The sequence below is a fragment of the Choloepus didactylus genome, chromosome 1, assembly GCF_015220235.1.
Source record: "Choloepus didactylus isolate mChoDid1 chromosome 1, mChoDid1.pri, whole genome shotgun sequence".
Taxonomy (NCBI): domain Eukaryota; kingdom Metazoa; phylum Chordata; class Mammalia; order Pilosa; family Megalonychidae; genus Choloepus; species Choloepus didactylus.
This window is the reverse complement of record NC_051307.1, coordinates 104287516-104313247: the sequence shown is the minus strand read 5'-3', so window position 1 is coordinate 104313247 and position 25732 is coordinate 104287516. Positions and strand designations below refer to the sequence as shown.

At 47.7% G+C, this 25732-nt stretch overlaps 1 protein-coding gene across 2 annotated transcripts; it reads right to left on the bottom strand.

Moving 5' to 3' along the window:
* On the bottom strand, nucleotides 1–23696 carry BCL6 (BCL6 transcription repressor). Of its 2 annotated transcripts, XM_037838516.1 has the most exons (12): nucleotides 19732–20045; nucleotides 19516–19567; nucleotides 14257–15417; nucleotides 13053–13091; nucleotides 12166–12337; nucleotides 10340–10561; nucleotides 7732–8703; nucleotides 6972–7156; nucleotides 5426–5593; nucleotides 4201–4331; nucleotides 3949–4086; nucleotides 1–1215 (listed from the first exon to the last, which is right to left on the bottom strand). In XM_037838516.1, the coding sequence occupies exons 5-12, from the start codon at nucleotides 12324–12326 to the stop codon at nucleotides 1072–1074; spliced, it is 2121 nt and encodes a 706-aa protein (XP_037694444.1). In that variant the 5' UTR covers nucleotides 12327–12337; nucleotides 13053–13091; nucleotides 14257–15417; nucleotides 19516–19567; nucleotides 19732–20045; the 3' UTR covers nucleotides 1–1071. The 2 variants fall into 2 exon arrangements, with proteins under 2 accessions (XP_037694444.1, XP_037694455.1); XM_037838527.1 differs by lacking the exons at nucleotides 14257–15417; nucleotides 19516–19567; nucleotides 19732–20045 and adding an exon at nucleotides 23647–23696.
* Nucleotides 23697–25732: the final 2036 nt, after the last annotated feature.

The following is a 25732-nucleotide window of genomic DNA, read 5'->3' as shown; positions in this document are numbered from 1 at the left end:
TTGACTTTTCAACACTTTATTCTGTATTTGTACAGCTATATTTTACAACGCGTAATGCAGTTTAGACACAGCCAAACCCTGTCTCCGGAATAGTTATAACACAAGCATGACGCAGAATGTGATGAGACAAACATTCTCAAAGAGAGTTTAGTTAGTGACAACTTCAAGTCCCTGTGTCTGCCTACACTTCAAAAAAGGGATGGCGCTCACTTGTCCATCACTGAAAACTTCCATGAAAAAAGGCACCGTGAGGACATGTTGTACAGTTATATACAAACTGAAAACTAGAACAAAATTACACATTTTTTTCCTTCTGCAGCTTTTTTTTGTTGTTCTTTTTTTTTTAATACACACTTTGTAAATTGTAAACCTTCACTTGCAAAAAAATACAAATACACTGAGGCATTTTAGACAAAATATTTTCTTACTTACACAGATGCAATACTTAAAATATTCTCTTAAGTGCTCTTTCTCAATAAAGATTCTCAGATCCGTGTCTGCCTGCAGATACAAAATCGAGCCTTTAACGCAGTTTTATATTTTTAATATATCTTTTTTAGGTTTATATATATTTATTTTATATATATATTTATATATTTACAACTCTGCCGTATATTCCTTCACCTTTGGTTAAAAAAATTAAAGCCCTCTCTTTGATAACATACCGAACTCTTGTCTTTTAAAAGAATGCACATTTACATACAAAAGAAACATCTGTTCCCACAAAACATATACATTCCTCATTTTGCAGACTAAGTCAAGTCAGAACTTTTGCATACTCCCCCACTTCGATATTTAAAATGATTTTGCCTTTTGCTGACATGGTTCGCTTTACACATAGGAGAAGAAGCAATATTATTTTCTTAATGTTTTATGGCAGTGGGGGAAGGGGAGCTGCCTTTGCTCCCAGACCCCCGGGCCCCTCTGCCCACCCCTCACCCCCCCAGCTATGATTTGCACTAGTGGATGAAAGAGGCACTACATCATGGGATGAACATTGTAAAGTGTTACGGTATCCTTTGGGTAGATTCTGAGAAGGGGCTCGAGAGACAAGCATCGACACTCCATGCTTCAGCAGGCTTTCGGGAGTTCCGGAGGCAGGTCGGTGGCCGACACGCGGTACTGCACCTTGGTGTTGGTGATGGCGCCGTGCTTCTGGCGCAAGTGAAGACGCAGCTGGCTTTTGTGACGGAAATGCAGGTTACACTTCTCACACTGGAGGAAGACCAGAGGCAAACTGTTAGCTGACCTCGATCCAGGAAGCAAGTCGTGGCTCAAAGACCCAGAGAGGGTGGCCCTCCTTGGGAGGGATCAGGGCAGCGCCTCCCTCTCAAAGGCCAGGCTAAGAACCCAGAAGAATCCTGGCTTCTGCCGAGGCATAGTGAGCGTTGTGCGAAAGTGCCCTGCTCTGCTTTCCAAAGAGTTGGCCACGCTTTTTTCCCTGCTTAAGATGTCTTTCCCTGCCTTATCTCCACAAGTTCAAACCTTGTCCAAAAAATGCAGTTCAGGTGCAAATTCCCCTAATTTTTAAGGTTCTTCTGAAACTCTCCAGGATGAAAACAATCCCCCTTTCCTTTGAACCTCCGTGTAATTTCTAGCTTTGCCATATAGTCATCCTTGTGCAGTAACACCTTAACAGGTAGAGAACACTTTGAGGGCAGTGACTGCTTCTTACTAAACATGATCAGCTTCCTAGTATCTAGCAATATATACCTCTTAGGCAATTGTGCAATAAATTTGAACACAGATGGACAAGCTGACTAGACCAGTCTGTATTCATGGAAATTCTGGAGTCTTAGCACACATTTATTTTAAATGCAGTTATATTTCTTCTTAGTATATATACTTTATGTGAGCTAACAAAGCACTAGCAATAGATATGTTTCTTGTGAGTAGAAGATAATATTTTTGGTGAAGAAAGTTACTTAAAAGAAAAATGAATGACTAAATATAATGTAACCTGAATGAGATCCTGGGACAGAAAAACAATATTAAGTAAAAACTAACAATATCCACATTAAGTATGGGCCTTGGTTTATAATAATGTATCAGTATTGATTCAGTATCAGTATAATAATGTATCAGTATAATAATATATCAGTATCAGTTGTGACAATTGTATCATACTAATGTAAGATATTAACAATAGGGCAGCTCAGTGTGGGATAAATGGGAACCCTCAGTACTACCTATGCAACTTATCTGTAAACTTAAAACTATTCTAAAATTTTTAAAGTGTATTTTAAAATGTTGACGCCCAGAATATGTCTCTTTAAAGTAAAAACAGAAATCAATTTAGAAAAATAAGAAGTAAGTAAAATGGACAAGACTGAGTAGAAAGAGTCCTGGCCTGGGTAAACTAGGGGTCCCTGTAGTGATACCAGCCACTGCTTTGTGTCCCAAGCAAGCCCATTCTCTCTGGGTCTTAGCCCTTCCTGCCATAAAGGGCCAAGTCAATACACTTTGCAGGTCTCTTTAAACTCTGACATCCTATGCATCTAAAATTCTAGCAAATAAATGTAGCATCAAATCCTTATTGTAAGCCTATATGCCAAGCCACCATTCTGCCCACTTTAATGAATGAGGTGACTTAATACAACTCTTGAGGTTGGTACTATTATCAAGCTCATTTTACAGATGAGGAAATTAAGGTACTGAGAGGATACCTAATTTGCCCAAGAACAAATCACATTTAAGAAGATCTTCATGCAAGGCTTAATAAATGGATGAATAAAAACACGTTTTGCAGGTTAACATTTGTGACATGGGTTAACCATTCACTGGTATTTTCTAGTTCTCGTGCCCATCACCACCTGAGAGTGTTGGCATAAGCTCACCAAAGTCCAAACAAGAGGACTCGGCATTGCCTATAACCGTGAGTTCTATACTTGTAGGCCCTGGGACTCTTTTTTAAGATGAAAACACATATGGAAATCAGAAAGGTGAAAGAAGCTCTAGCTGCATCCAGACATGCCCTGAAGGGTTGCAGAACCTCTACAACTGCAAGACCCAAGGTGAAAACTGCTCATTTTGAGCACCTCCATCATTTTATAAAGATACCATGGTCCCGAGAGAAGCCTAAGGCCAAAAAAGGGTTAGTGTCAGAGTCGGAATAAGAATTCAGATATCCCGGAAGTCTCACCAAAATCTTTCCCTTCTAAAACACGAGTTGACAAACTTTTCCTGTAAAGGGCTAGATAGCAAATAGTTTAGTCTTTGTTGGCCATACTTTCTGTATTGCCACTACTCAACTCTGACATTGCAGCGTGAAAGCAGCCACAGATAATACATAAATACATGAGTTGGCTTGCTCCAATTAAACTTCCTTTATGGACAATGGAATCTGAATTTCCTGTATTTGCATGTCATGAAATATTCTTCTTCTTTTGATTTTTTTCAAACATTTAAATATGTTTACATGTTCTTAACTCGCAGGACATACAAAAATTGGCCTGTCCTAGAACACTACAATTCCAATGGCCTATGAGTGGCGCTGTGTTATGCAGCTGGCCATCTCCTCCTTCCTGAACTAGACTTTTCTCTGAGTTTTTCTAATAACACCATGTTCTCCTGGTTCTCTCCCTTTGCCTATGAGTGTTCTTTCCAGAACACTTCAGCTCCTCTTCCATGCATATCTAACCGAGGAGGGGCTATGGTAGGCACTCAATTAAGTATTTGTGGAATGAATGAATGAGTCCAACAGCTATGTTTGCACTTTCCTAAGGCCAAGGTCACGTTGCCTGATACCCCCACTTTAAAGATGAGCAAACTGAGGCCCAGGCCAACGTCAAGTAGAGTGCCTTTGACAGACCCACATCCAGGTCTTCTGACCATTAATTCAGTGGTGATCCCACTGCATGCAAACACCGGTGCAAACACTTCTGAGGTCCATCCCGCCACCTCCCCACCCCTCCCAGGGCAGCCAGTGGCCACAGGAGGCTCACATACATGGTAAGGTTTCTCTCCCGTGTGGATTCGCAGGTGGCTCTTCAGAGTCTGGAGGTGCCGGAAACGGGTGCCACATATTTCACAGGGATAGGGCTTCTCGCCAGTGTGGATGAGCACGTGGGCACGGAGGTGGGCCACCTAGACAGAAGGACAAAGCATGAGAGGCTCTCAGGGTGGGTCGCAGCCCTCCCAGCAGCCCTCACTTTGGTATACAGTAGCCAAGGGGTCCTCAGACCATGCCGCCTGGCTTACCTGTACAAATCTGGCTCCACAGGTTTCGCATTTGTAGGGCTTCTCTCCAGAGTGAATTCGAGTATGGGTTTTCAGGTTGGCTGGCCGGTTGAACTGGGCCCCACAGATGTTGCAACGATAAGGTTTCTCACCTATTACAGAGAAAAAAGGGAAAAAATTAGAGAAAAGCCATATTCAGTGGGAAAGGTCTCCTGGATTCAGTGGGGGAAGGCTTCCTGAATTTCAAAGCAAACAGCTCTTCCTTGGGACCACTTCTGTCATCCTTTCCCTTGGGGGATGTCAGAGAGAGCATCTGTGGGCTTCCCCCTGGTCTGAGGCCCCCCACTCTCACACACTCCAGCACGCCCTGAAGAGGGCCAGGGCCAAGGAGCAAGTGGAGGCCTAGACGAGCAGAAGCAATTCTGAGCACGGGACAGAGAGCCAGGGAGGTTCCAAGGAGCCTGGGCTTTGAAACCTGCTTTGACACTGCAATTAGCTGCCTGCCGGACCTAGAAAAGTCCCTCTCCTCTGGACCTCAGTTTCCCTCTCTGGAAAATGAGGCGCTAATTTAGATGACCTGGGAAGGCTCTTCTAGTTTGTCTCTTGAATAAGACTGATTCAATAACCAACCCACTCACCAGGGAGATACAATCAGGCTGCTCTAGTTTCTCTCTCTTAAAACAAACATACTTTTCCACTTGGGGCAACTACAGCTGGTTTCCATTTGCAAGAGAGGTGGGCCTGACTCTGAGTAGATGCTCAAAGGGAGGAAACCAATAGAAGGGCTGAGCCTTCCTTCATGGAAAGTTTCTGGGATAATGGACCCATTTAAAACACCAAGGGAGAGTAAACTTTGGTCAACAATCAGGTTATAAAAAGCTATCTGGTAAAGGAACCTGAGTTGATAAAGAACAAATCCTTGGGAAAATCAAGAAGCCTATAATTTTTTTTCCGCCTTTTGAAAGTCTAATCCACTTTCCCTCTATCAGACTTAGTTTCTTCACCTAAGCAGTGGGATTAGCATGTCCGACTTCAGCAAGGGCAGAGAAGCAGGCAGAGTGACCAAATGAAAAGTCACCAAGTGAAGATGAGGCAGGGTTAAGCCCCTCATTCAGGCCAGAACAGAGCCTGCTCCCTGCCCCATGCCATCGAGAACTAAGGACCCACACCACTTTCTCCAGGATCCTTTCCCTGGACCGTCCCCAATAATCCTGGCACACTCAGGTGGGGTGGGGCAGGACCATACCTGTGTGGACAGTCTTGTGGCTGGCGAGGTTGCCCTTGTAGCGGAAGGAGGCCTGGCAGCGGTCACACTTGTAGGGTTTGTCACTGTGAGTCTGTAGGGTATGTCTCTTGAGTGAGGCCTCCTCAGAGAAGCGGCAGTCACACTCATTGCAGAAGAAGGCCCCATTTTCTGTCAGGAGGGGGACACCAAAGTCAGCACGAGGAGGGTGGGGGTGAGGCACCATGGCCTCTCTCCCCCTGCCCCAGTAACAGACTAACGCCCCAGTCCCCTGTCCACCTGAAATTCATGGGAGCCCAGAGCCAAGGAGTGTGGGATTTTATTTTTCTTAGAATTTGGGGTCTCAGTCATGGAGGAGAGAGGACATAGATTTGGATCTTAAGTCATGGAAGGGAAGCTCAATCCAACAGGTACTCATATGGCTGACACCAGCTTGCCAAATTCTCAGCAGAGCTTTGGCTTCTTTGAAGGGCTCTGAAAACTGGCACTTCTGATCAGTTCATAGCTTCATTCACATTCATACACAGAAGCCCAAAGGTAAGCTACTTCACCTATCTGAGCTCCCTCTGTGTCTCTATCTCTGAAATCAGGACAATAAATCTCTGTCCTGCCTATCTCATAGGAGCATATTGTACAACACAAAATAAAACACAAAGCCTCAAATGAATTCAATTATACTTTGAGGCCAAGAAAGGAGAAATTACTAATGATGGAATAGCCCCTGGTCATCCTTTCTCCTATCTGGATTTTATTTCTCCCAAACACTTCTGTGAGTTTGGGATAGAACAAGACAACTGTGGAAATGGAAACAGAGGTCCAGAGAGGAGAAACTTGGGGTGCAGAGCAAAGGCAAATGGCCAGGGGGAGAGGCGGGGACAGCACCAGCTCTTCAAACTATAGGTTCATGTCCCTGTGCCAAACCTCTCAGGTAAGCACCTGCATTTTCTCTTCTGTTACAACAATTAGAAAAGGCTAAACCATGGTGGCTTAACACTGATTAGGTATTACTGAGTCCTATTTCTGCAGCCAAAGCTAGGTGAAAAAGTAGATTTTATCTGGTAAAAACTGCAGATGAAGACTCTCCAGAGACTTCAGTTTAATAACTCAGTTCAACTAATTTAATTCAACCAGCATTTACTGATCCTAGGGACTTGCTAGGACCTATGGGTGATGCAGGACTGAATAAGATCCAATGCCTCTCCTTATGGACGCTACAGCCTAGCCATGTCCACACATCAGTACCAGTGGCTCAGGGAGTTATAACCAGCCCTGCAAACTGCCTTGGCTGAAATGAAGCTGATAAAGGTGGTGTGGTCAGTCCCAGTTACTCCCAATGAACTCTAACACCCCCTCCCTTACTTTTGTCAGCCTGGTTTCCTAAGTGATCAGTGAGGCGATTGGCTGGTACTTTCAAGTGCCAATGGACTTCCTCTCAGGGACTTCTCCCAATCAGAGACCACAGCATAAATGACATGGAAGCACAAAACCGGGGGAACAGAGGCAAGGACTTCCTGCTCCCCAGCAAGGGGAGGGAGGGAACGGGACTCACCACAGCTGGAATCTGAGTACTCGGACTGTGTCTCCCCCATCTCCTCGGGGAACGTGGGGCCGGCCGTGTGGAGACACATCTCTGCGTGCTGCGGGGACTGGGAGCCGCAGGAGGCGCACTTGGCGGGGTGCATGTAGAGAGGCGAGTGGCTCTCGCTGCTGATGCGGGGGGAGCCCGTCAGGGATCTGCGGGCGGGAGTCAGGAGAACCTCAGGACATGGAGCAGCGTAAAGCGTGCAGCTCTGCCTCAAGGCCATCCCTCTTCCCTGCAGTCAGGCAAGCCCGGAGGCCAGAGCTAGGCAGCCCCACTCAGGATCAGGGGCCTCTGAGTTATCCTCATGCCTACCTCCAAAGAGCATCTGCACTGAGATCATGGATCGGGTCAAACCAAGCCACAAACCCCCAGTTTCTTCCCTCCTGTACTGCAACCCACACCTCCCGCAGTCCAAGGGAAGTAAGAGGATCCCCGTCACACTAAGACCACAAGAATTCCCTTTGGGAGTCATGGAATGCTCTTTTGCCATGGAGGGGAATCATTTTTCTTATTTTTTAAGAACTATACTTCAGCATCTCTTTCCTTACTTAGGCTAATTCAATCAATCAGCACTGATTGCACACCCCTTATAGGCTCAGCGCTTCAGGCTGGAAAGGAAAGAACAAAGACGATCCCTGAATCCATCAGATGGAGAGGAGAAGAAGTGAGCCCCAGAACCCTGCCCAGGGAACCTCTGACCTGGGACCCGGACCGCCTCTGAAATCACCTGCTGACGATGTTATTGAGCCGGCTGGCCTGCGGGATGGTGGAGTCCTCCCCACTGACGCTGAGCTTGGTTGGGGACTGGAGGTCAAGGCTCTCGGGCTCCATGGGCGGCTGGCAGGCCGGCGGGGCGGGGTAGGCTCGCGGGGAGAGGCGGCCCAGCTCCCCTGGCTCAGGACCCTCCGGTTTGGTGTTCTGATTGAGGCTGTTGAGCACGATGAACTTGTATTTCTTCCAGTTGCAGGCTTTGGGGTCGGTGGGGCTTTTGGCCGGAGGGGAGCCTGAGGTCTGGAGGATGCAGGCGTTCTTGCTGCTACAGGACTCCGTGGGCGAGTTGGGCTGGCAGTCGGACTTCTGTGGGCTCTGTGGACTCACCAGCCCCTTCCGGTTCAGAGGCGCACTGGGGGGCTCGAAATGCAGGGCGATCTCGTCCTCCGAGGAGGGCCTCTCTTCCTCCTTGCTGGCCTTGTCACAGGGGAAGTATGGAGGGTTCCGGACCAAGGGGGCTGCGGGCTTGGGGCCTTCGGCCACACTGTAGTGCATGTCGCTCCGAGCCTCCTCCAGGGCTGCCTCTTTGGGCGAGTAGATGCTGCCGTGGCACACACCAGGGCACACTTCCATGGCTGGCCGGCCGTACTCGCTGGGGACCGGCCTGGCACCATCGCAGGGGAGGGCTCGCTCCTTGGGGAAAGGGTTGGACACGGGCATCCGGGCATCCCGCAGCTCCTCGTCAGAGAAGAGGAAGCTGCTGACAGGGAGGTGGCTGTACATGGGGTAGGAGGCTGGTGGTGTGGACAGGCCGCTGTACAGGCTGGGGGCAAAGGCTCTGCTCTCACACCCAGGGGCACTCCTCAGTGGCAGGTTGCTCTCCACCACCTCGCGACCCCGATAGGCCATGATCTCCTGCGGCATCAGCATCCGACTGTTCAAGAACTCCTCACGGGGAGGCTTGATCGCAGGGACCATCTCTGCTTCACTGTGGGTGAAAAAGGAGAGAAAACACCCACCCCAATCAGAACTGTTAAATAGACGGCCTTCCGAATGACCCTGTGAGGTGTTGTCCTGGCTGAGCTTGGCTAGACATAGGGGATGTGGCTCTGGAGTGGGGAAATACTTCCAATTTTACAAGGCATCTATTTATGCCAGAAGTCTAGAACTTTAGCCCACAGATGGAGAAGCTGAGACCCAGAGAAGAGAAGTGAGTTACCCACACACGATCTTGTATGTTTAAGTCACATGTGTGTGTGTGTGTGTGTGAACCCACAATTCTTATGATGTTATGGAATTTGATAGTTTATGTAAAGTTTTCAGAGTCTTTTATCATTTCACCCATGCTAAATCCTGCAAGGAAGGAAGAGCAGGTATTATTGTCTCCATTTTACAGAAATGGAAACTGAGGCTCGGGGAGGTAAGAGTTTATACATCATTGGCACCACATTTTCAGAGGGTCATAAACAAGCTGGTGCCCTATCAAAGAGCAATGAGAATGGGGGAAGGACTTGCCCCATGTGCTGCCTGGAGTTGCTCAGAGGTTTTCCATGGAGAAAGGCAGCATAAGCCGGTATAAGAAGCCCTGGCTCTGGAGCAGCCAGACTGGTGTCCAATCCCAGCTGTTACTTAACTGCTCCGAACACAACACCTGACTGATAGAAAGGATTCTTAAGTGACAGCAATGAGGATCCTGCCACCATTATCACCCCCAGGGGACAAAGAGCTCTGGCTGCTTACAGTTGAAGGGACACTATGTGGGAGAAAAAATAGGCCAGCTCAACAGGATCCCAGTTAACAGAGCTAGAACCAACAAGCGAAGGTTAAAGGAGAGATTTCACTATGCCACAGAGAGGGGCTTTCCAACTGTCCAAGGCAGACTGGGTGGCTCTGAAAATAGTGAGTTCCTGATCCCTAGAGGTGTTCAAAAGAGGGTGAAAAACCCTTTGGCTTGAGCAAGGATTTAAGCACCATAGAGCAATTGAACCAAATGCTTCTAGAGAGGTTAAGCCCAGGGAGTCTTTGTTCTCCCACTCAGGCAAAGCTCTCGGCTTCTCTGGACCTCAGGCTCTTCACCTTTAAATGATGGTCATGTCTTACCAGCCCTCAGGTAGGGGGTTAGACTCAATCAACTCAATTCAATTAAAAAAAAAAAAGTCCTCCCTAACAGGAGCAAGGTGACAGAAAAGATGAGTGAGGCAACCCCTGGTGGAAGAGCTAAAGCATATATGTAAACAGTTACAATAGAAATCTAAAGGAGAACATAAAACATAAATAAGGGAGAGACAGAAGGCTTCAGAATACAGAGGAAAAGCTGAGGAAGGAAGTGTGATAATCAGAAACAACTTGCTGAAGGAGATGGCCTGCAAGCTGTGCCTTGTAGGACGGGTGGAAGAAATGGGCACATCAAGTGAATGGAAGAAAGCAAGAGGTGGGGATGCCCAGGAAATACCTAGACAGCAGCAAGCAATCAAGTCTGGCTGGAGTGTGAGAGGTAAAAACAATAGTGGAAAGGTGGTGTGTGATGTGAAAGCATATTTTTCTGCATGCACAAAGAATTATCAAAGTTTCTGATCAGGGACCATCCCTTCCAGCTCCAGGGCTTCCAGCCAGTGCCAGCTCACCTGGCCTTGATAAACTTCCGACAAGTGTCTACAACATGCTCCATCTGCAGGTACATGGCTGTGGTCATCACAGCCATGATGTTGCCCTCCCGCAGATTAAGTCGAGACGTGTACATGAAGTCCAAGAGGATGCAGAACCCCTCGGGGTTGATCTCAGGATCCAGATTGATCACACTGAGGTTGCATTTCAACTGGTCTGTGAAGATGCTGTAGAACAGGCCACTGTAAAATAACCAAATGTCTCACTATTATAAATATATAGAATCTGTGATCCACTATACTCAGCACTAATGCCCAGACCCTCTCCCCTGGGCCTTGCTCCAGAACTTCCATGGCTCTTAATAATAGCCACCATTTTTGGAGAGCCTACTAAATGCCAGAGAGTAATTAAGCACTTTGCAAACATTTTCCTGCATTCCTTACAAACTTGCAAGGTAGGTACTATCACTGTCTCCATTTTATAAATGGGGGAACTAAGGCTCAGAGAGGTTAAGTGATTTCCTCCTAGTCACAGAGCCTGTTTTCCTTTTAATCACAACTGCCCAAATTATCAGACTTACATTTAGCACTCATTTGCAGTAACTATTCTTAGGCTATATCTTGGGGATAAGCATTTCCCTTCTCGTCTCATCACATTATCCCTTTTAAAAAAATCCTATTGCATCTTTTCTTTAGAAGCAGGCAGGGTACGGAAGATAAATATATATGTGCCTATATCTACAGTCTGCTACCTTTCTACAAGTCTACAAGACTTATCATAAGGTCAAGTGTTCCTAGAAGATCCACGTCAGACCTCAAGCCATGCCTCCAGGTGTCACATTGTCTGACAGTGGAAAGAGCATTCAATTAGAAGCCAGAATTCTGGGCTGTCACCTAGTTTATACTCTTTCTGAGTGGGTTGACAGAAGTGAGCCCAGCTCCCTGGGTTTGAATGATAGCTCCACCACTTACTAGCTCTACAACCTTGGGTAAGATACTTACCTTTCTATACCTGGGTTTGACTCATCTGTACAGTGGGGAAAATAATAGCACAACATCACAGAGTTGTGGTAAGAATGAAAATATAAAAGGGGATAGAATAGCATCTGGCACATAGTAAGCACGTGATAAACATCTATTATTTTTATATCTCTACAAAACTTTGTTCCTTTTACTATTAAAAAAAAAAAGGGTACTTGCACTAGATGTTGGAAAACTTCTCTGCTAGCAATAGAGAGTCCTGATTCCACATCATTATACCTATCTGTGCCTTCCTTTTTCATCTATAAACTGGAGGTAATACTGCCATCCCATAACCCAGAAGGCTGTTACAAGGATGAAGGGAAATAATGTAAAATTGCTTTGAAAACTTGACACACTTGACAAATAGGGAGAATTAGCTGGCTTACTTTCACAATACATACACCCTGAAACACCCATGGGAGCACAGTTACAGTACATAATAAATAGTTACAGCATAAAGGAGTGAAAGATTTCAAATGAACTTGCTTAAAATATTTAAGGACTCTCCTTCATTTTGCATTTCTTCGTTGGTTAACGGACCTTATTTTCCATGTTTGCCCCAAACACACCCTTCCTTGTGGCGGTTTATGATTGTTTCCCCCACAAGGGCCACGGAACAGAAACTCTTTCTGTTACAAAAGTGCATTCATTCACTCGCTTCCTTGGAGCCTACTCTGCCAGACCCTGTGCTAGAGATCTGAAGACAAATGAGCTGTGCTCCCAAACACAGCAAGAGGCTTCACTTTCCGCCTTGCTGGCCACCAGCCCCATCACCCCCACCCCCCCCTTCCTATTAATCTGCCCCTCCCTTCCAGACCCCTCACCTGCAGGCCATGAGAACTGTCTTATGGGCTCTAAACTGCTCGCGGCTCACCACAATGACAACATCAGTCAAGATGTCGCGGCTTCGAAGGCGATTAAGGTTGAGAAGAACGTCACTGGCATGGCGGGTAAACTGAATACAGCTATCAGCTGGTGAGGCCATTGTGTCGTCACCTGACAAAAAGGACCAAAATCCTGTTAGTCCTCCAGAACCTGTTTCCTGCTTATGAGGTGTGCCCAAGAAGGTGGCTCAGCCTGCTAAAGCACAGAATGCAAACTCAGGCCCTTGTGTTTAGTTTCTGAACAATTCATGGCACATCTCTGGGTCTTACTCTTCACATCTTAATCCAATAAAATGGGATAGATAAGCTCCACAGGGGAAAGAGGAAGGGAATGAATGTTTATTGAGTGTTTTTACCACATAGCAAATACTTTGTCAAGTGATGAGGGACAGTGCGTTGCAAAGGAGAGACACCATGCTTTGAAGGTTAGCATGCTAGCTTGCCACTTACTAGCTGTGTGACTTAGTCCCCTCATTGGTAAAATAGGAGGAGTAAGATCTATATGCTTGTAAAAATTAGACACATGTGCCTGGTCCATAGCAGGTTCTCAAAAATAACAGCTTTTCCCATCAGTACCTCATTTCATTATCACAGCCACCATCCATCACTCCCCCTATCAGCACCTAGCACACTGCTGGTGCATAGTAGGAGGCTAAATTAGTTTTGAACCAATAAATGAGTAAGGGAATGAATGGCCATACTTAGTGTTAAGATGGTGCCATGCAGGGGTAAAGGGGTGGAGGCTATTCGGCAGAACTACATGCACTGGCAAATGCAAAAGAAAGTGTGTCCACAAAATTTTAAAGCATATAATTCAATTTACTTACCCAATGCCCTGATTCACAGTCCAAAATTTTGCTTAAAACCTGCAGGGAAGAGAAAAGAGAGCAAATAGAAATTGACTTAATGAATGTAAGATTGTCCATTATAACCTTATTTTAGAACACACACATATTTAGTTTTGCTTTGATAGCTGCAGCCTGCCAGCTGGTGTGGTTTTACCACAAGCAAGCAAACATTTTCCAACCCTGCTCTTACAGAAACAACAGGACCGAAGCTATGTGATAATGCTTTTTACCCTGAGTTGTTTTTTTTAATATACTGGGAATAAAATGTTTACATTAATTGCACACATACACACACACATACTTCCTCAAATTAAAAAAAAAATACATCATTCAAAAGCCACTTCAGTTTATGGGAAAGAAAAGATAAGTGGTTCTTTCAATATTAATGATAATGATCTTTCAGGGGCCTACAAACACTGGACACTTTTCAAATTCTGCTAAAATATTATCTTTCAAGTCTTAAAATGATTCCACAAGTCTTTAACCCTATTGCACTGGTGATGAAATTGAGACCAGGGGTTCAAGTGGCTTGCTCACCAAAAAGTGACAGGCCACATCACCTGACCATCTGAAATACTTAAACCTGGGTAAGGAATCTGAAGAATACAATCTGAGATGGCATGTCTACACTTTCCTCTAGAATTGTACCCTCTTTTTCAAGTTTCCTCTCCCTTCTTTTACCTCCTGATTCTAAGACTAGATATGCTGTTACAACTTCCAAGATTTGTGCTTTCCCCTGCTGGTGAAAGACTTGAGTGTGGTTTAGCTGAGAACTGGCCCAAGAGCCCTAAATCTTAAAGACATTTAAGGAAATAAGTACCACTCTTCAAATCAGTCTCTCTAAAATAAAATAATTAAATCAAAGGTGTAAGACTCTCATTTATGATGATATGTGGGCTTCAAAACAAAACAATACTTGAACTCCTCCCCTCCTTTTTAAACAGCATAACCCATTAGAGCTCCTTTCTGGGTAAAGAGGCTGAAGGCCAGTGAGGTCACGTTGGGCCACATGGACAGCTGGTGGCCTGATCCTAGCTCTTCTGGCTCAAATTCCTGTCCCATCTCCAAGTCAGCCTACGTGCTACAGAACATGCAGGACGGCACCCTGAGGTGTGTGAATCTCATTTTTAAGTTCCTTCCACCACACAAACACTTTGCCCCATTCCAGGCTGCTGAGTCTTACCAAATGAGCACTCTAAAATGAGAAGTTTCCTTGAGTCTGTAACCAAACAGTCTGACATTTCTCTGTGGTCCCAAGTGCCAGTCAATCAATCCCATCGGCTTCAAGGTTAGTGGGTGCATGTGAGTGAGTGGGGACCAGGGGGAAGGAAACAGGGGAAGGAAGAAGATAGAAAAAGACAAAAGAACCTCTCTCTTCTCTCCATCCTAACTCAAAATGGGTAAAGACAGATAGATAGACTAAGTTGATCCCACCTTAAGTTTAATGACTGTATCCTTTGAAAAGGAATGCTGAGGACACCCATGAGATTTATCTAAAAACATTATCTTCTCTCTGTCAAGGAAGAGATCCCTAAACACTTCTGGGATACCTGGGCTGTCCTTTAACCAGCTTCAACCACTAGCTCACTTGTGGCTTTCCACTCACAGACTTTGGAACCACAGGAAGCCCAGATTTGCCATTTCACCTTGACAAGTGGCAATGACTCACTGCAGATGTAGACTAAAACAAACAAAACAAACCTCCTAGGTCCACTGTTGGCCTGGCCCTGGGCTGAGTGTTTTTCACCTTAAGCTTCTGCCTGGTCTAGCCAGACACAAACCCACATACATGGAGGCCCAAGTCCTTATTAAGTCTACTCCTTCTTAAGCTAACTCTGGTTGGGAGGATCCCACAACTTGTGAGTGGGTGGGATATATTGGATGTGGGCAACCTTGTCATCCCTCTTAGATGCTGCAAAAGTGGAAGCACCACCAGTATTTTTTTGTTTTGTTTTTTAAAGACCACACAGCCATTTTACAACTCATTATTGTATCTGATCCATGTAATATCCCTGCTTGTCTGGCAAGGATACTAAGGCTGCAGGGAATGAGCCTTGCCCAAGATCCCAAAGGTAATTCCCAACAAAGTCCCGGACAGACTCAGTCTTCTAGCTCCAGCCATATCACCCATTCCACACGCAAGACAAAAACAACTGCCAAGAGACCAGGACTGTCAACGAGAAACTAACAACTGCCACAGCCCAGACCTGAACTCCCCTCTGCTCGTGGCACCGGGTCCAAAGTATCCACTGAGTAAGAATTACTGGCTGTCTTCTCCAGTCCCATGCCCTTTCTCTGCTTTGGGCTTTCTCTGCATATTTTTAAATAGGTGAAGTCAGATCTTCTAAAGAAACCGCCCCCCGCCCGCCCCCAACCAAGACCACCAAAAGGCAGCAAAAATAGAGAAGACAGAAGACGTGAGAAAGACCGACAAGAGAAGAGGTGAGAGAAGAAGAAAGAGGAGAAAAAGAAGAGCGAGAAGGGAGGTTAAGAATGAGAGAGCAAGTCAATACGAAAGACCCCATCCTTTTCTCTCTCCACACTCTGCTGGCACCTGGCAGCCCCATTCTCTCGCTCTCACGCACACGGGCACAAACGTGAGTCTTACGCGCTCGGGCAAGCCCGGCGCAGACTCGCAGACTCTCTCACCCTCAAGACACAGTACCTGTCGGCCAGGGACCGCCCACCCCCCGGCTTTCTGCAGGAACCGCGGCCCATGCGCCTCCAAGCCCGCGCAAACACAGCTGAGGCGCCGTGGTGTAACCGTAGCGGCCCTTAATTCGGTTAGATTCAAAGAAAACTTTTCCTGCACTTCGGGAGCTAGCATTGTGTGTCTGTGCCGTTTTTCCTGTTACGCCGTCAAGGCGGGGAGCAGTGAGGGGAATGGCACAGCCCTCATTCCCGGAACGTAGTCGATCTCGACTCAGCGGATTTCACAGAACACTGCCTATCGCCGGCTCCAACGAGAAGTAACTTTCCAGGAAGCTGCCGGCCCCCGACGGTCGCCAGGATAGGTGCCTGCGAGGCGCGGGCCACCGGGGATTCACCCCGGGCGGGGGGTGGGGAGCGGGCGCTGGGGAGGCTAGCGGGGAATACGGCACACTTTCCCCTAAATCCCTCGTCCGCGACCAGTCCAGGGCTCTCAGAGTTCACCAAGTCCACCCCCCTCCCCCACAACAATTTTATAAATTGGGAAAGTCAGACATGTTAGCAGAAAAGGCGGGTCTAGCACCCAGGAGTCCAGGGCCAATCTGAGGCTCATTTCATGACTTCAGGTTGCCCAATTCTGGCGTTCGTTTGCCTGGTGCGTCGTTTGTTTCTTCTCCTTTTCTCTCTTTTTGCTTGCTATTTTTGTTTGTTTGCTTTTGGAAAGGGGACGGTTAGAAAAGGCGTCCAGGTCAATAAGATGGAGACCCTCTAGGGTCTCCAGCCTGCGCGCCCCAGCTGACTTGAAGAGAAATTAACCCGAAAGCCCCTTCCGCCTACATTAGCAAGAAAGCGAACCCAGTGCGGCTCGGTTTCCGCCCAGGGTCTTTAGAATAGGAGCTCTCAGATCGAACCTGGCGGGGTTTCGAGATTTCCGAATCCGATTTCCCCGAAGTCGCAGACACTAGCTTAGGACGCAGTACAGGCCGGGGCTCCGACCCCAGCGCGCGCAGGGGCGCGCTCCAAGCTTGCCGCACCTCCCCTTGGCCTTCCTTGGAGTTATAATCACTGGACTCCATCTCCAAATTGGTTTCGAGAGGGAACTTTAGGAAGCACTTCCGAGTGGGGGGTGGGGGTGGAGTGTGACAGACGCAGCCTCCAAGGTCCCAGTCTTGTCCTAAACCGCGGGCAGCGTCACACAGCGCCGTGCTTTCCTTCTGCGGCGGAGGCGGGGTCGCGAAGACTGGGCATCCTTAGCTTCATAAAATCCTACTTTGAGGCTTTCTCAGCCACCCCTTCACCTAGTGGTGCTAAGGTGAAGGCGAAGGCTAGAACTTAATATGGTATGGAAGATGAGACTTTGGGAAGGGAAATTAAATTTTTTAAAATGCATTTATTGGAACTCGAGGAGTACTAGGTTCCGGGAGCTCAAGCCTAACCATGTTCTACCGCTGCCAAACACTAGAGAGAGCCCTAGGTCAAGGCTTAGATACCGACAACACCCCGCCCCCCCTTCTCGCCCCGCCCCTCTTCCCATTGACCTAGTTTGGACAGTCTCCTGATTTGGAGAATGCCTTTCCTCCCTCCGCCCCTCTCTGTTCCCTGCCAGCCGTTGTTTTACTGGTAATCTAATAACTCCAATAACTCTCTGGAAAATCCAAGGGAGAATTTGAAAGTGCAAAGCACTACTTAGGGTTGGGGAGGAGGAATTTTAATAAGGCTGGAGCTGCCGCAGTGAAACCCGCAGCGGCAGGGCTTCTGCTGGAGCGCCCCCTTTCCCAGGCAGCAGTTTAGCTAATAGGCAGGTCGGGCCTCGCTGCTGTGGTCCTGAGGTGGAGTGGGGTCAAATCGTCGGGTTGTTTTTTGAGTGGGGGAAACACTCTTCGAGCCCTTGGCTGGGGAGCGGGGGGGGGGGGGGGTTGGCGGACAGAGGATGGGTAGACCACAGTAGAATAAAGTGAATTTGAAAACGCCGTGGCCTCTGCAGCTGCTTTGGGCGACCGAGGTGTTCGGGGACATTATGTCCTGACTTTCGCTTCTATCACGTTTCCTGCCAACAGCGCTCTTGCAAGGCTGCAGGCTTCTAGGAAATGCAATAAAATAGAGGGATGTGTTTTATCATCGAGATCTGAAGAGAAGCTGCAAAAGGGACACTCCCCATGCACCCGGCGCTCAACAGCTTTCCAGAAGGGCCAGCAGACAATGCCAGCAAACTACATCCCGGGCAGAGATCTCTCGGCCTGCCTGACTGTACCGGGTTCGGCCTTTGCAAAAAAAAAAAAAAAAAGACTGCAAGGGAGGGGGAGAGGCCTGATCTCCCAACAAACAATGCCTTTAAAAATCCGCTCTGGACAGAAGTCAACCAAGGTCTTTATTCACGTTAATGAGGATGGAAGGCACTAACTGTCCTTGGAAAGCGATGACTCAGACTTGACCGCGCTTCAAACCCGTCCCCAGATTCTTTTCCAACCCGAACAGAGGCGGTTTCTCCGACGCCGCCTCCGACAGGTCCAGTAGTTGGGAGAGGCTGAACTCGATCGCCGCGGATCTGGGCGGTGGTGAGGACTGCGCCTCTCGCGGGTAAGCGGGCCGGCCGCCGCTAGGGGCCGCAAGCACGCGGGACTCGCGTTTGCCATCTTGTCACGAGCTCCGAAAAAGAAAACTTTGCTAAGAAACTGTGGTGGCACAAATTCTGCGAGAATTATGCTCTATCTGTCCATATCATACTCACGCAGACACACTCCCCCCACACACACACCCGTAGTTTCTCGCCAGACCTTTAGCCGCTTCCGGTAGGCAAGCCACTCAGCAAAGGATGGAAGAATGGGGAACAGTGATTTCAAGGTTCAAACGTGAGCCCCGGGTGCAGCGTGGAGCCGATACAATCTAGGGACTAGGCCTTAACCACCCTCTATGTACAAGCACACCCTGGAGCTCTGGGATGGGCCTCCACCCCACCCATCCCCCCACCCCCCACATCCCAATACAACAGTAGGCTTATAATGTCTGTTACCGAAAATCTTAGGCCACGCTTTCCAAACAGATTCCTCCAAGACCGCTGGGAGCCATTTCCAATGTGTGCTGGCAGTTCAGCCCCTAAGAGGTTTAAATCAGGGCTTTCCCTGCTGCTCCTCTTTCTTAGATGCTTCAAAGGATGTGAGATAAACTCGCCTTTGACCTGGAACTCGAAAGCCGAAAATTTCGTCCAGGTCATGGCCCCACTCCGAGACCTTTTGCCTCAAGTGTGAAATGTGTTATTAAGTGTTAGAGCCTCTGAACTCCGAGATGGCATCCTCCCAGTACCAACTTCTCCCAGAGAGGGGCCACAGTCACAGGCAGATAGCGTTCAAAAAGGGTTATTTTATGGTTCGCTTGGAGGAGACAGGCGTCGCTAGAAGACTGTGGATTGGGCGAGCATCCGGGACCTTTCTAATTTTCAGCCGTCTTGACAAAATTTTGGCGGTCGGATGCCATTCCCCATTGGAGGGTGCTTTCCCTCTGCCAGTCCTCGTATCTGACTTGTTGCTTTTTTAGCAGCGGGTCGGGATACTCCAGCACCCAAAGGTGATGTGGTGGGCCTGCCGCCCAAGGCGGGGAACTCGGTCATGACTCACCACTAGGTGGCAGTCTCCGCCCGTCCGAGAATCACTGCGCGGTCACAGCCTTCCACGCTGGACTCCCTTTTTTTTGGTCTGTTGAGGGAGGAAAGGGGGGAATCCCCTCTACAGCCAAAACTGGAAAACCTTTAATTTAGTGGGCATAATTCCGTTCTTCCCGTTGCTCACGCCATACTAACCATAAGGCGGCATCTGGAGCTGCGTAATACGTTGATTTTCCAACCAGAAAAGCTGGAGGAAGGGAAAGAAAGGGTAGCTTGTCTCCAAAAAAGCAGAGTGGCACTCGACAGTATTAGCAGAGGTTTCTGCCAACTCTCGCCGGCCAGCAATGAGGGTCGGGAATAAATCCCTGACTCCCACGCATTAGAAGCAAGGGGCCGAGGGCTGGGTCCCACCTAAGATTACTGCTTCTTGCAAAGCCGGGGCTGTATAGTAGGACGAGTGCGGTCTTTCGGTGGGGCTGCTAGCCCTGCTCTGGGTGGCAGAGAGGATTGGGAAGAGCCGTTCCCGGCTTCCAGCGGAGCGAAGAGAAAACGACCAGCACTACCACAACACAGCACCCTCGGATGGCTGCGGCGGCGTTCCCACTTGTTGCGCAGTGCAGGAAACCAGCACGCGCCTCACAACTTTGGCTTTCAAAGGACTCCAAACCCAGCTACAGACCAACCTACCGCTGTCCCACGCCATCCGCAAACCTTCCCTTAAACCGCCCCCCACCTCCCACCCCCTCACACACACCATCGCCACCACCGACGAAACAGCAAGGCTTCCAGCCACTGTTCTTTTACATCAAAACATTCCTCCTTATCTCAACGTCAGGCAGGCAGAGGTATTCAGATGCCTTGAGAAATCAAGTCCAAGGAGAAGGGAAGCTGCCTCCACTTAGAGAAACTCCTACCTAAATCCAACCAGACACACCTACATCCTACCCTCCCCCCGTGAAGATTATTCATATGAAACTGTTTATATATGACACCATACTAGCTGGAAAGCAACTTTTCCTTTCCAGTTGAGAGATGCAAAGCCCTTTTTTTTAAAAGTCAGTTTTATCCCTTTCGGTGGGGGGGGGGGTGTCTCATAAGACCATTTCTTAACACTTTGCAGATATTTGACTTTTTGCAAATAAAGTTTCACCCACCGAGGGGTGGCGCTGCCGCTCCACCTCCTCTGAATCGCTAAGTTTTCACAACAAAGTTGGTAGTGAGTGTGGCTACCCAGCAGGGGAGGGGGAAGGAAGGATTTTGACATCTAGTCAGGCTACCATTTACTCAACCAATAACTGGAACTCTTCAAGGGCTCAGCAAACGACAGCTTAAGGGTGTAGAGCCCCATCCTTGTCCACCAAACCCAGGATAAACTGGGACAGTCTTTTCAAGAAAGCATGGCGGTAAAAACCCTTCAAAACTGAGCACAGAGAAAAAGGCCAATTGGAGAATTCCAGCTTCTTCTGTCTCCTTCAAATCGCCCAATTTTTACAAACAACTTCTAGCCTTATTGCCATTACCAGCAGACCTTAAAGTCAGCCAAGGCTTGGGCCTGCAATATTGGAAACTTCTATTTATAAATTGGGAGAGGGGAGAAGAAATATTTCCCATCTACAGGTTTCCATTTTAGCCTGAAGACTCCAACTGTAGTCATTTTAGCAAGGGAATGATCTCCTGATTCTTTTGCTCCATTCTCCCCTTCTCCAAAGCCCATATCTTCCTTCTAAAAATATATATATTTATATATATTTTTTTTCCCTAAAGCAAGAATTGTGATTTCACCTCCATCCTTTGAGCTCATGTTCGCTACCTCCAGGAATAGTGGGTGGACTAGGGCCAGATGAACTTCAACTTGGGCTGCAGATTTACCAGGTTCTGTTACAGTGCCAAGGGCTCTTGGTAGTAAATAGTGAGCAAAATAGATACCTGTCTCCTGACAGATCTTGCCGCCCCCTCCCCTCTTGTTTTTTTTAAGTTATTTATTAAAACCACACACACCTTGCAAAGAAAAAGGGAAATTGGCAGTCTCTGTAGAGGAAGCCGGTGGCATCGCTCAGAGCCACAAACTGTATTTCTAAACAGCTCTTTCCCTGGTTCCCTCTCTCCTGCCTCACTTTTTTTTCCGGACAGTAAAAAAACAAATGCACCTACTGACACTCACTTTGCTTTAAAAAAAAAATAAAATAAAGTATTACAAGATTTCCTCCTGCAAACTATAAACCGATTGAAAAAAAATCCATAAAAGATTAAATCTGTTTCTTTGGGTGTGGGGGCGGGGGGTGGGTAGGATGACTGGCTTTCTGAGGCAGTCAGGTACCTAGCAAAAGCTCTGGGCTTTCACACCCGGCTTGGGGTCTTTCCACCTGCTCAGCTGTCAGGACCGTCACCACCATTGCGGGAGGGGGCACAGCACCGAAAGCCTTTTTTCTTTCTCTTTTTTTAAATTGGTTGGGTTGTGTTCTTGTTTTCCATGGGGGAGCTTTAAAACTCATTATTGCAACACTAGTTCCATTTTTCGCCAGGGTTTCAATAATACGGCATCATAAAGGCAACGTAACCCACAGTTCTCAAGCCATTTACCACGGTCACTACATCCGGCAACCGGGTGGCCCCTCGCTCCAGCTGCCCCCGAACGCAGTTGACTTCCTAGGCTCCAACTCCCTACCCACTCCCGCCCCGGGTCGCCGCCGCCGCCGCCTTCCCCCACTCCTACTCCCTCGAGGAGAGCCACAGGTTGCAAATCCAACCAACCTCGCTATCCGTTTTGTAAAATCACTCACAAAGATCTCCCTTTCGCACCCGCGCCTCCGCCCGCCCCCCTCCCCCGCCGCCGCGTCCCAGGCCGGGCCCCCCAACCAAGGCCACAAAATGCCCTCCTCTCCTCCCGGGGTTCGCACGTAAGGAACGCGGGCTGGGGCTGTTTTTCCCCTTGACCGGTGTAAGGACCTCAGAAATCTGAAGCCTGGCGTTGGCTACGCTCAGGCCTGCAGTTGCCTTCTTATAGAGCGTTCACCACGGGAAAAATAAAATTTAGGAACGGAGGGGGAAGAGCCATTGGGAGCCAACACCGAGTCACGCAGCGCCCAAAATACAAACACCGCGGCCGCCAAAAATCCCGCCACCTTCCCGCTCGGCTGGGCTGTCCTGTCAAGGTTCCCTGAGTCCTCACGCGCTGAACGGCACCGCAGGTGCAAACGAGCACCCTTTTCCCACCGTCACCACCCCCAAAATCCCTGTCCCGCCATCAGTCTCTCTTCTCGGGATGGGGAGAGGGAACACGCGGGGGTTCCCGGCTCCCTCGACTGCAACCAAGAAAGATCAATTTTCAAAGTGTTCGACATCCCCGCCCCCATGCAAGCTAAGCCTCCCCAAAACACAAGGCAAGGGTCTCCAAAACACTCCTCTCTCGTTAGGAAGAACAGGCTCTGAAAGGAAATTGTAGACACTATACTTCATCTGGGTTTATGACCAAAAAAAAAAAACAAAAACAAAACAAAAACGAACAAACAAACAAAAAACCCGAGGAGTTCGCTTGCATTTTTCCTCCCAAATCTCGGCTCGGCTCGGAGGCAGGGAAGCTGGTGGAAGGGAGCCAGCGGGGCGAGCGAGCGGGCAGTCTCCCTCCTCGCCTCCCGGAGTTACCGAGAAGGACCGGAGAGGGGAAGGAAGGAGAGGCGAGGGAAGGGAGAAGGGAGGGAGGGAAGGGGAGGAAGGAGCGACTGAGCAAAGGCAGCTTGCAAGCGAGAAAAGAGGGAAAAAACACAGCCGCACGAATCCAGCGAGATCACAAGCTGTACGCAAGCAGCAGCAGAAAGAGCGAGAGCGCGAGCGCGCGTCCTCTCCGCCGTCTGGGGCCAGACAGCCCCCAGACTTGCCCGAATCACCCCCCAAACACTGTCTCGTCCTCTTTGCTCCGGCCGCCCCCTAATTCCCCTCCTTCTTCTCCTCCACCTCCTTTTCAAAAACCAAAACAACACAAGGGAGGGTGGCAAAAGCCTCCCCAACCCGGCTGATTCACTCAAAGACAATAATAATCATAATTAGAAATATATAAAAATCTATATCCTAAGAGTGGGAGAGACATGGGACTAATCTTCGGCATTTATTTTAACACCTGACAGTTAGAATCAATAAAAAATATATACATTTATATCAATAGATACATATAGGAAACTTGGAGCCAAAGCAATTGGCAAGAGCGGAAAAAAAAAAGAATTAAGAGGTAAAATAATGATCATGAGCAGCGGCGGCGGCAGCGGCACCAGCGGCAACAGCGGCGGCGGCGGCGGCAGCAGCAGCAGCGGCGGCAGCAACAGCAATAATCACCTGGTGTCCGGCCTTTCCTAGAAACTTCTTGCATCACCACTTCTAAGAACCCCAGTTCTAAGAATCAACAGAGCTCAATTCTCGGAATTTGAGCTTCGGACTTTACCATTGCTACGTGGCAGGGGAGGACTCAGTGTCACCTCTCTGAGATTTTTGCCTCTCCTGCCCCCTAAAATGCCCTCAAAGTCACAGTGTTTTTCCAGTAGCCAACATATTTCGAGGTTCTCATAGGCTGGGCGCCTCAGGTTTGTAGGTTTCTGTTCGAGGCTAGAGAGGCCAGAAGGTGATTCCCCCTTTCTGGACCCGAGAAGATGGTACGGCCTGCTCCGCCACCGTCACGTGGGCGCCTCCTCTGTGACGTCGGCGTCTTAGCAGTAGCAAAGCTCGGCCTCTGGAATTCTGAGAACTAATTTGCTATTCGGTGACATAAGAGGGGAAGTGCGCTTGCTTTCCCGGGGTCTGGGGCTGATTCCTCCTCTCTTGGCCATAAACTTAACCTCTTCTCTATCAACTCTTCGATCGAAATACACAAAGCGAGTAAGAGGTTTGCACCATTGGGAAAAGTATGGTATATGTAGTAGGTTTAGAGAAGCGAGTGAGAGAGAGAGAGAAAATAATAAACGCCAAGAATATTAGGCACCACGAGAAAAATATTTGCCCACAGTTTTCGGTGGGTTCATTTACTTTATTTGGGGGCAGTTTTTTTTTTCCCCCTGGTGTGGTGGTTTTGGATTTTTTATTGTTGCAATTTTTTTGATTTTCAGATTTTTGCTTCTCATTTTGCCTTTTGCAAGTTTGTGGTGTTACGTCAATAGTAGAATCCGGCATCGGTTGGATTTTGATTAGTGACCCCCCCACCTCCTATCTAATCTCTTAAGCGTTTTGAAGAAGATGTGTTTTTTGAATACTGATAGATTGAAAGAAGCTTAAAATTTCAGTCATAATGTAACAATCCCAACCCCCACGTTTTTCTTTTTCTTTTCCTTTTTTTTCTTCTTTTTTTTTTTGTGTGTGTGTGTGGTGAGATTTTCTATTTCTCCTTGGACTTTCACAGAAGGGAGGCTCTCCTGCACTTAAGAGAAATGTTCAAAGGATTTGTTTTGGTTTGGTTTGTTTCTTTCCAGGACAGCAAGTGGTGGGTTTACTCTTTCTGTTTTTATTGACTCTTAGGAAATTTCTTGTTGCAAGAAACGTGTGTGTATTTGGGGATGTGTACGCGTGCATTCTACAAAATTCTGTGAGCCAGATACATGTTTGTGTTTTGCTTTTTCTTAAAGGTTTGATTCCCTCTCACCCCCACCCCGACTCGTTTCAAGGTCGTTGTAGAAAATCTGTTCAGTCTGTGTTTAAGAGATCAGCCGGAGGGAATTCTAAAGGCCTGCCGTGCCAGTATCACAGATACTGGATGTATTTAGAACAAACTGTGCTATAACTACAACGCACAGTACGGCAGTACCGTACTGTCTTCAGCTTTCTGAGATGGGGGAAGGAGGGAAAAGGGGAGATTTTTTCCTTCTCTCTTTCTTTCTTCCTTTCTTTTTAAAGGCGAATGCTGCTCAGAATCATTTCATTGTGGATCTGGTTTGTTTGTTCAGATCTGCCAGTTTCCCTATTTAAATGTTGGTTGGGGTTTTTTCCCCTCCTACTCATCCCCGAATGAGGGAGACTCTTGTTTCTTTTATGTCTCTCTTAAAAGAAGGGTGTGAGGGGGAAATAATATTTCAGATTCCTCAAGAATTAACCCAAAGTGTTTGGACCAGAAGCAGCTTTCAAAGGTCAGACTGTTCCGAGCTTTGGCTTTGGGAGTCCTTCAGGCGACGCCTTAAATTACAGATGAGTTCTTAAAGGTTCCACAAAATTTTTGCACATGTTAATTTCTAATACAGATATCTCCCGAAATAATCTACTCGACCCCAAAGTTTGGTTTGTAATGGAGAAGTAAGTAGAACTGTGAAAGATTGCTGGCTGTTTACTGGGATATATGGGATCAGTTTCATTGACAGCCCCATAAGGAGTTCAGACCAGTTGCTGAAAATGTTACTGTTGATGTAGTCCCCTTTTTAAAAAGGCTGTGTTGGAAGTTTTG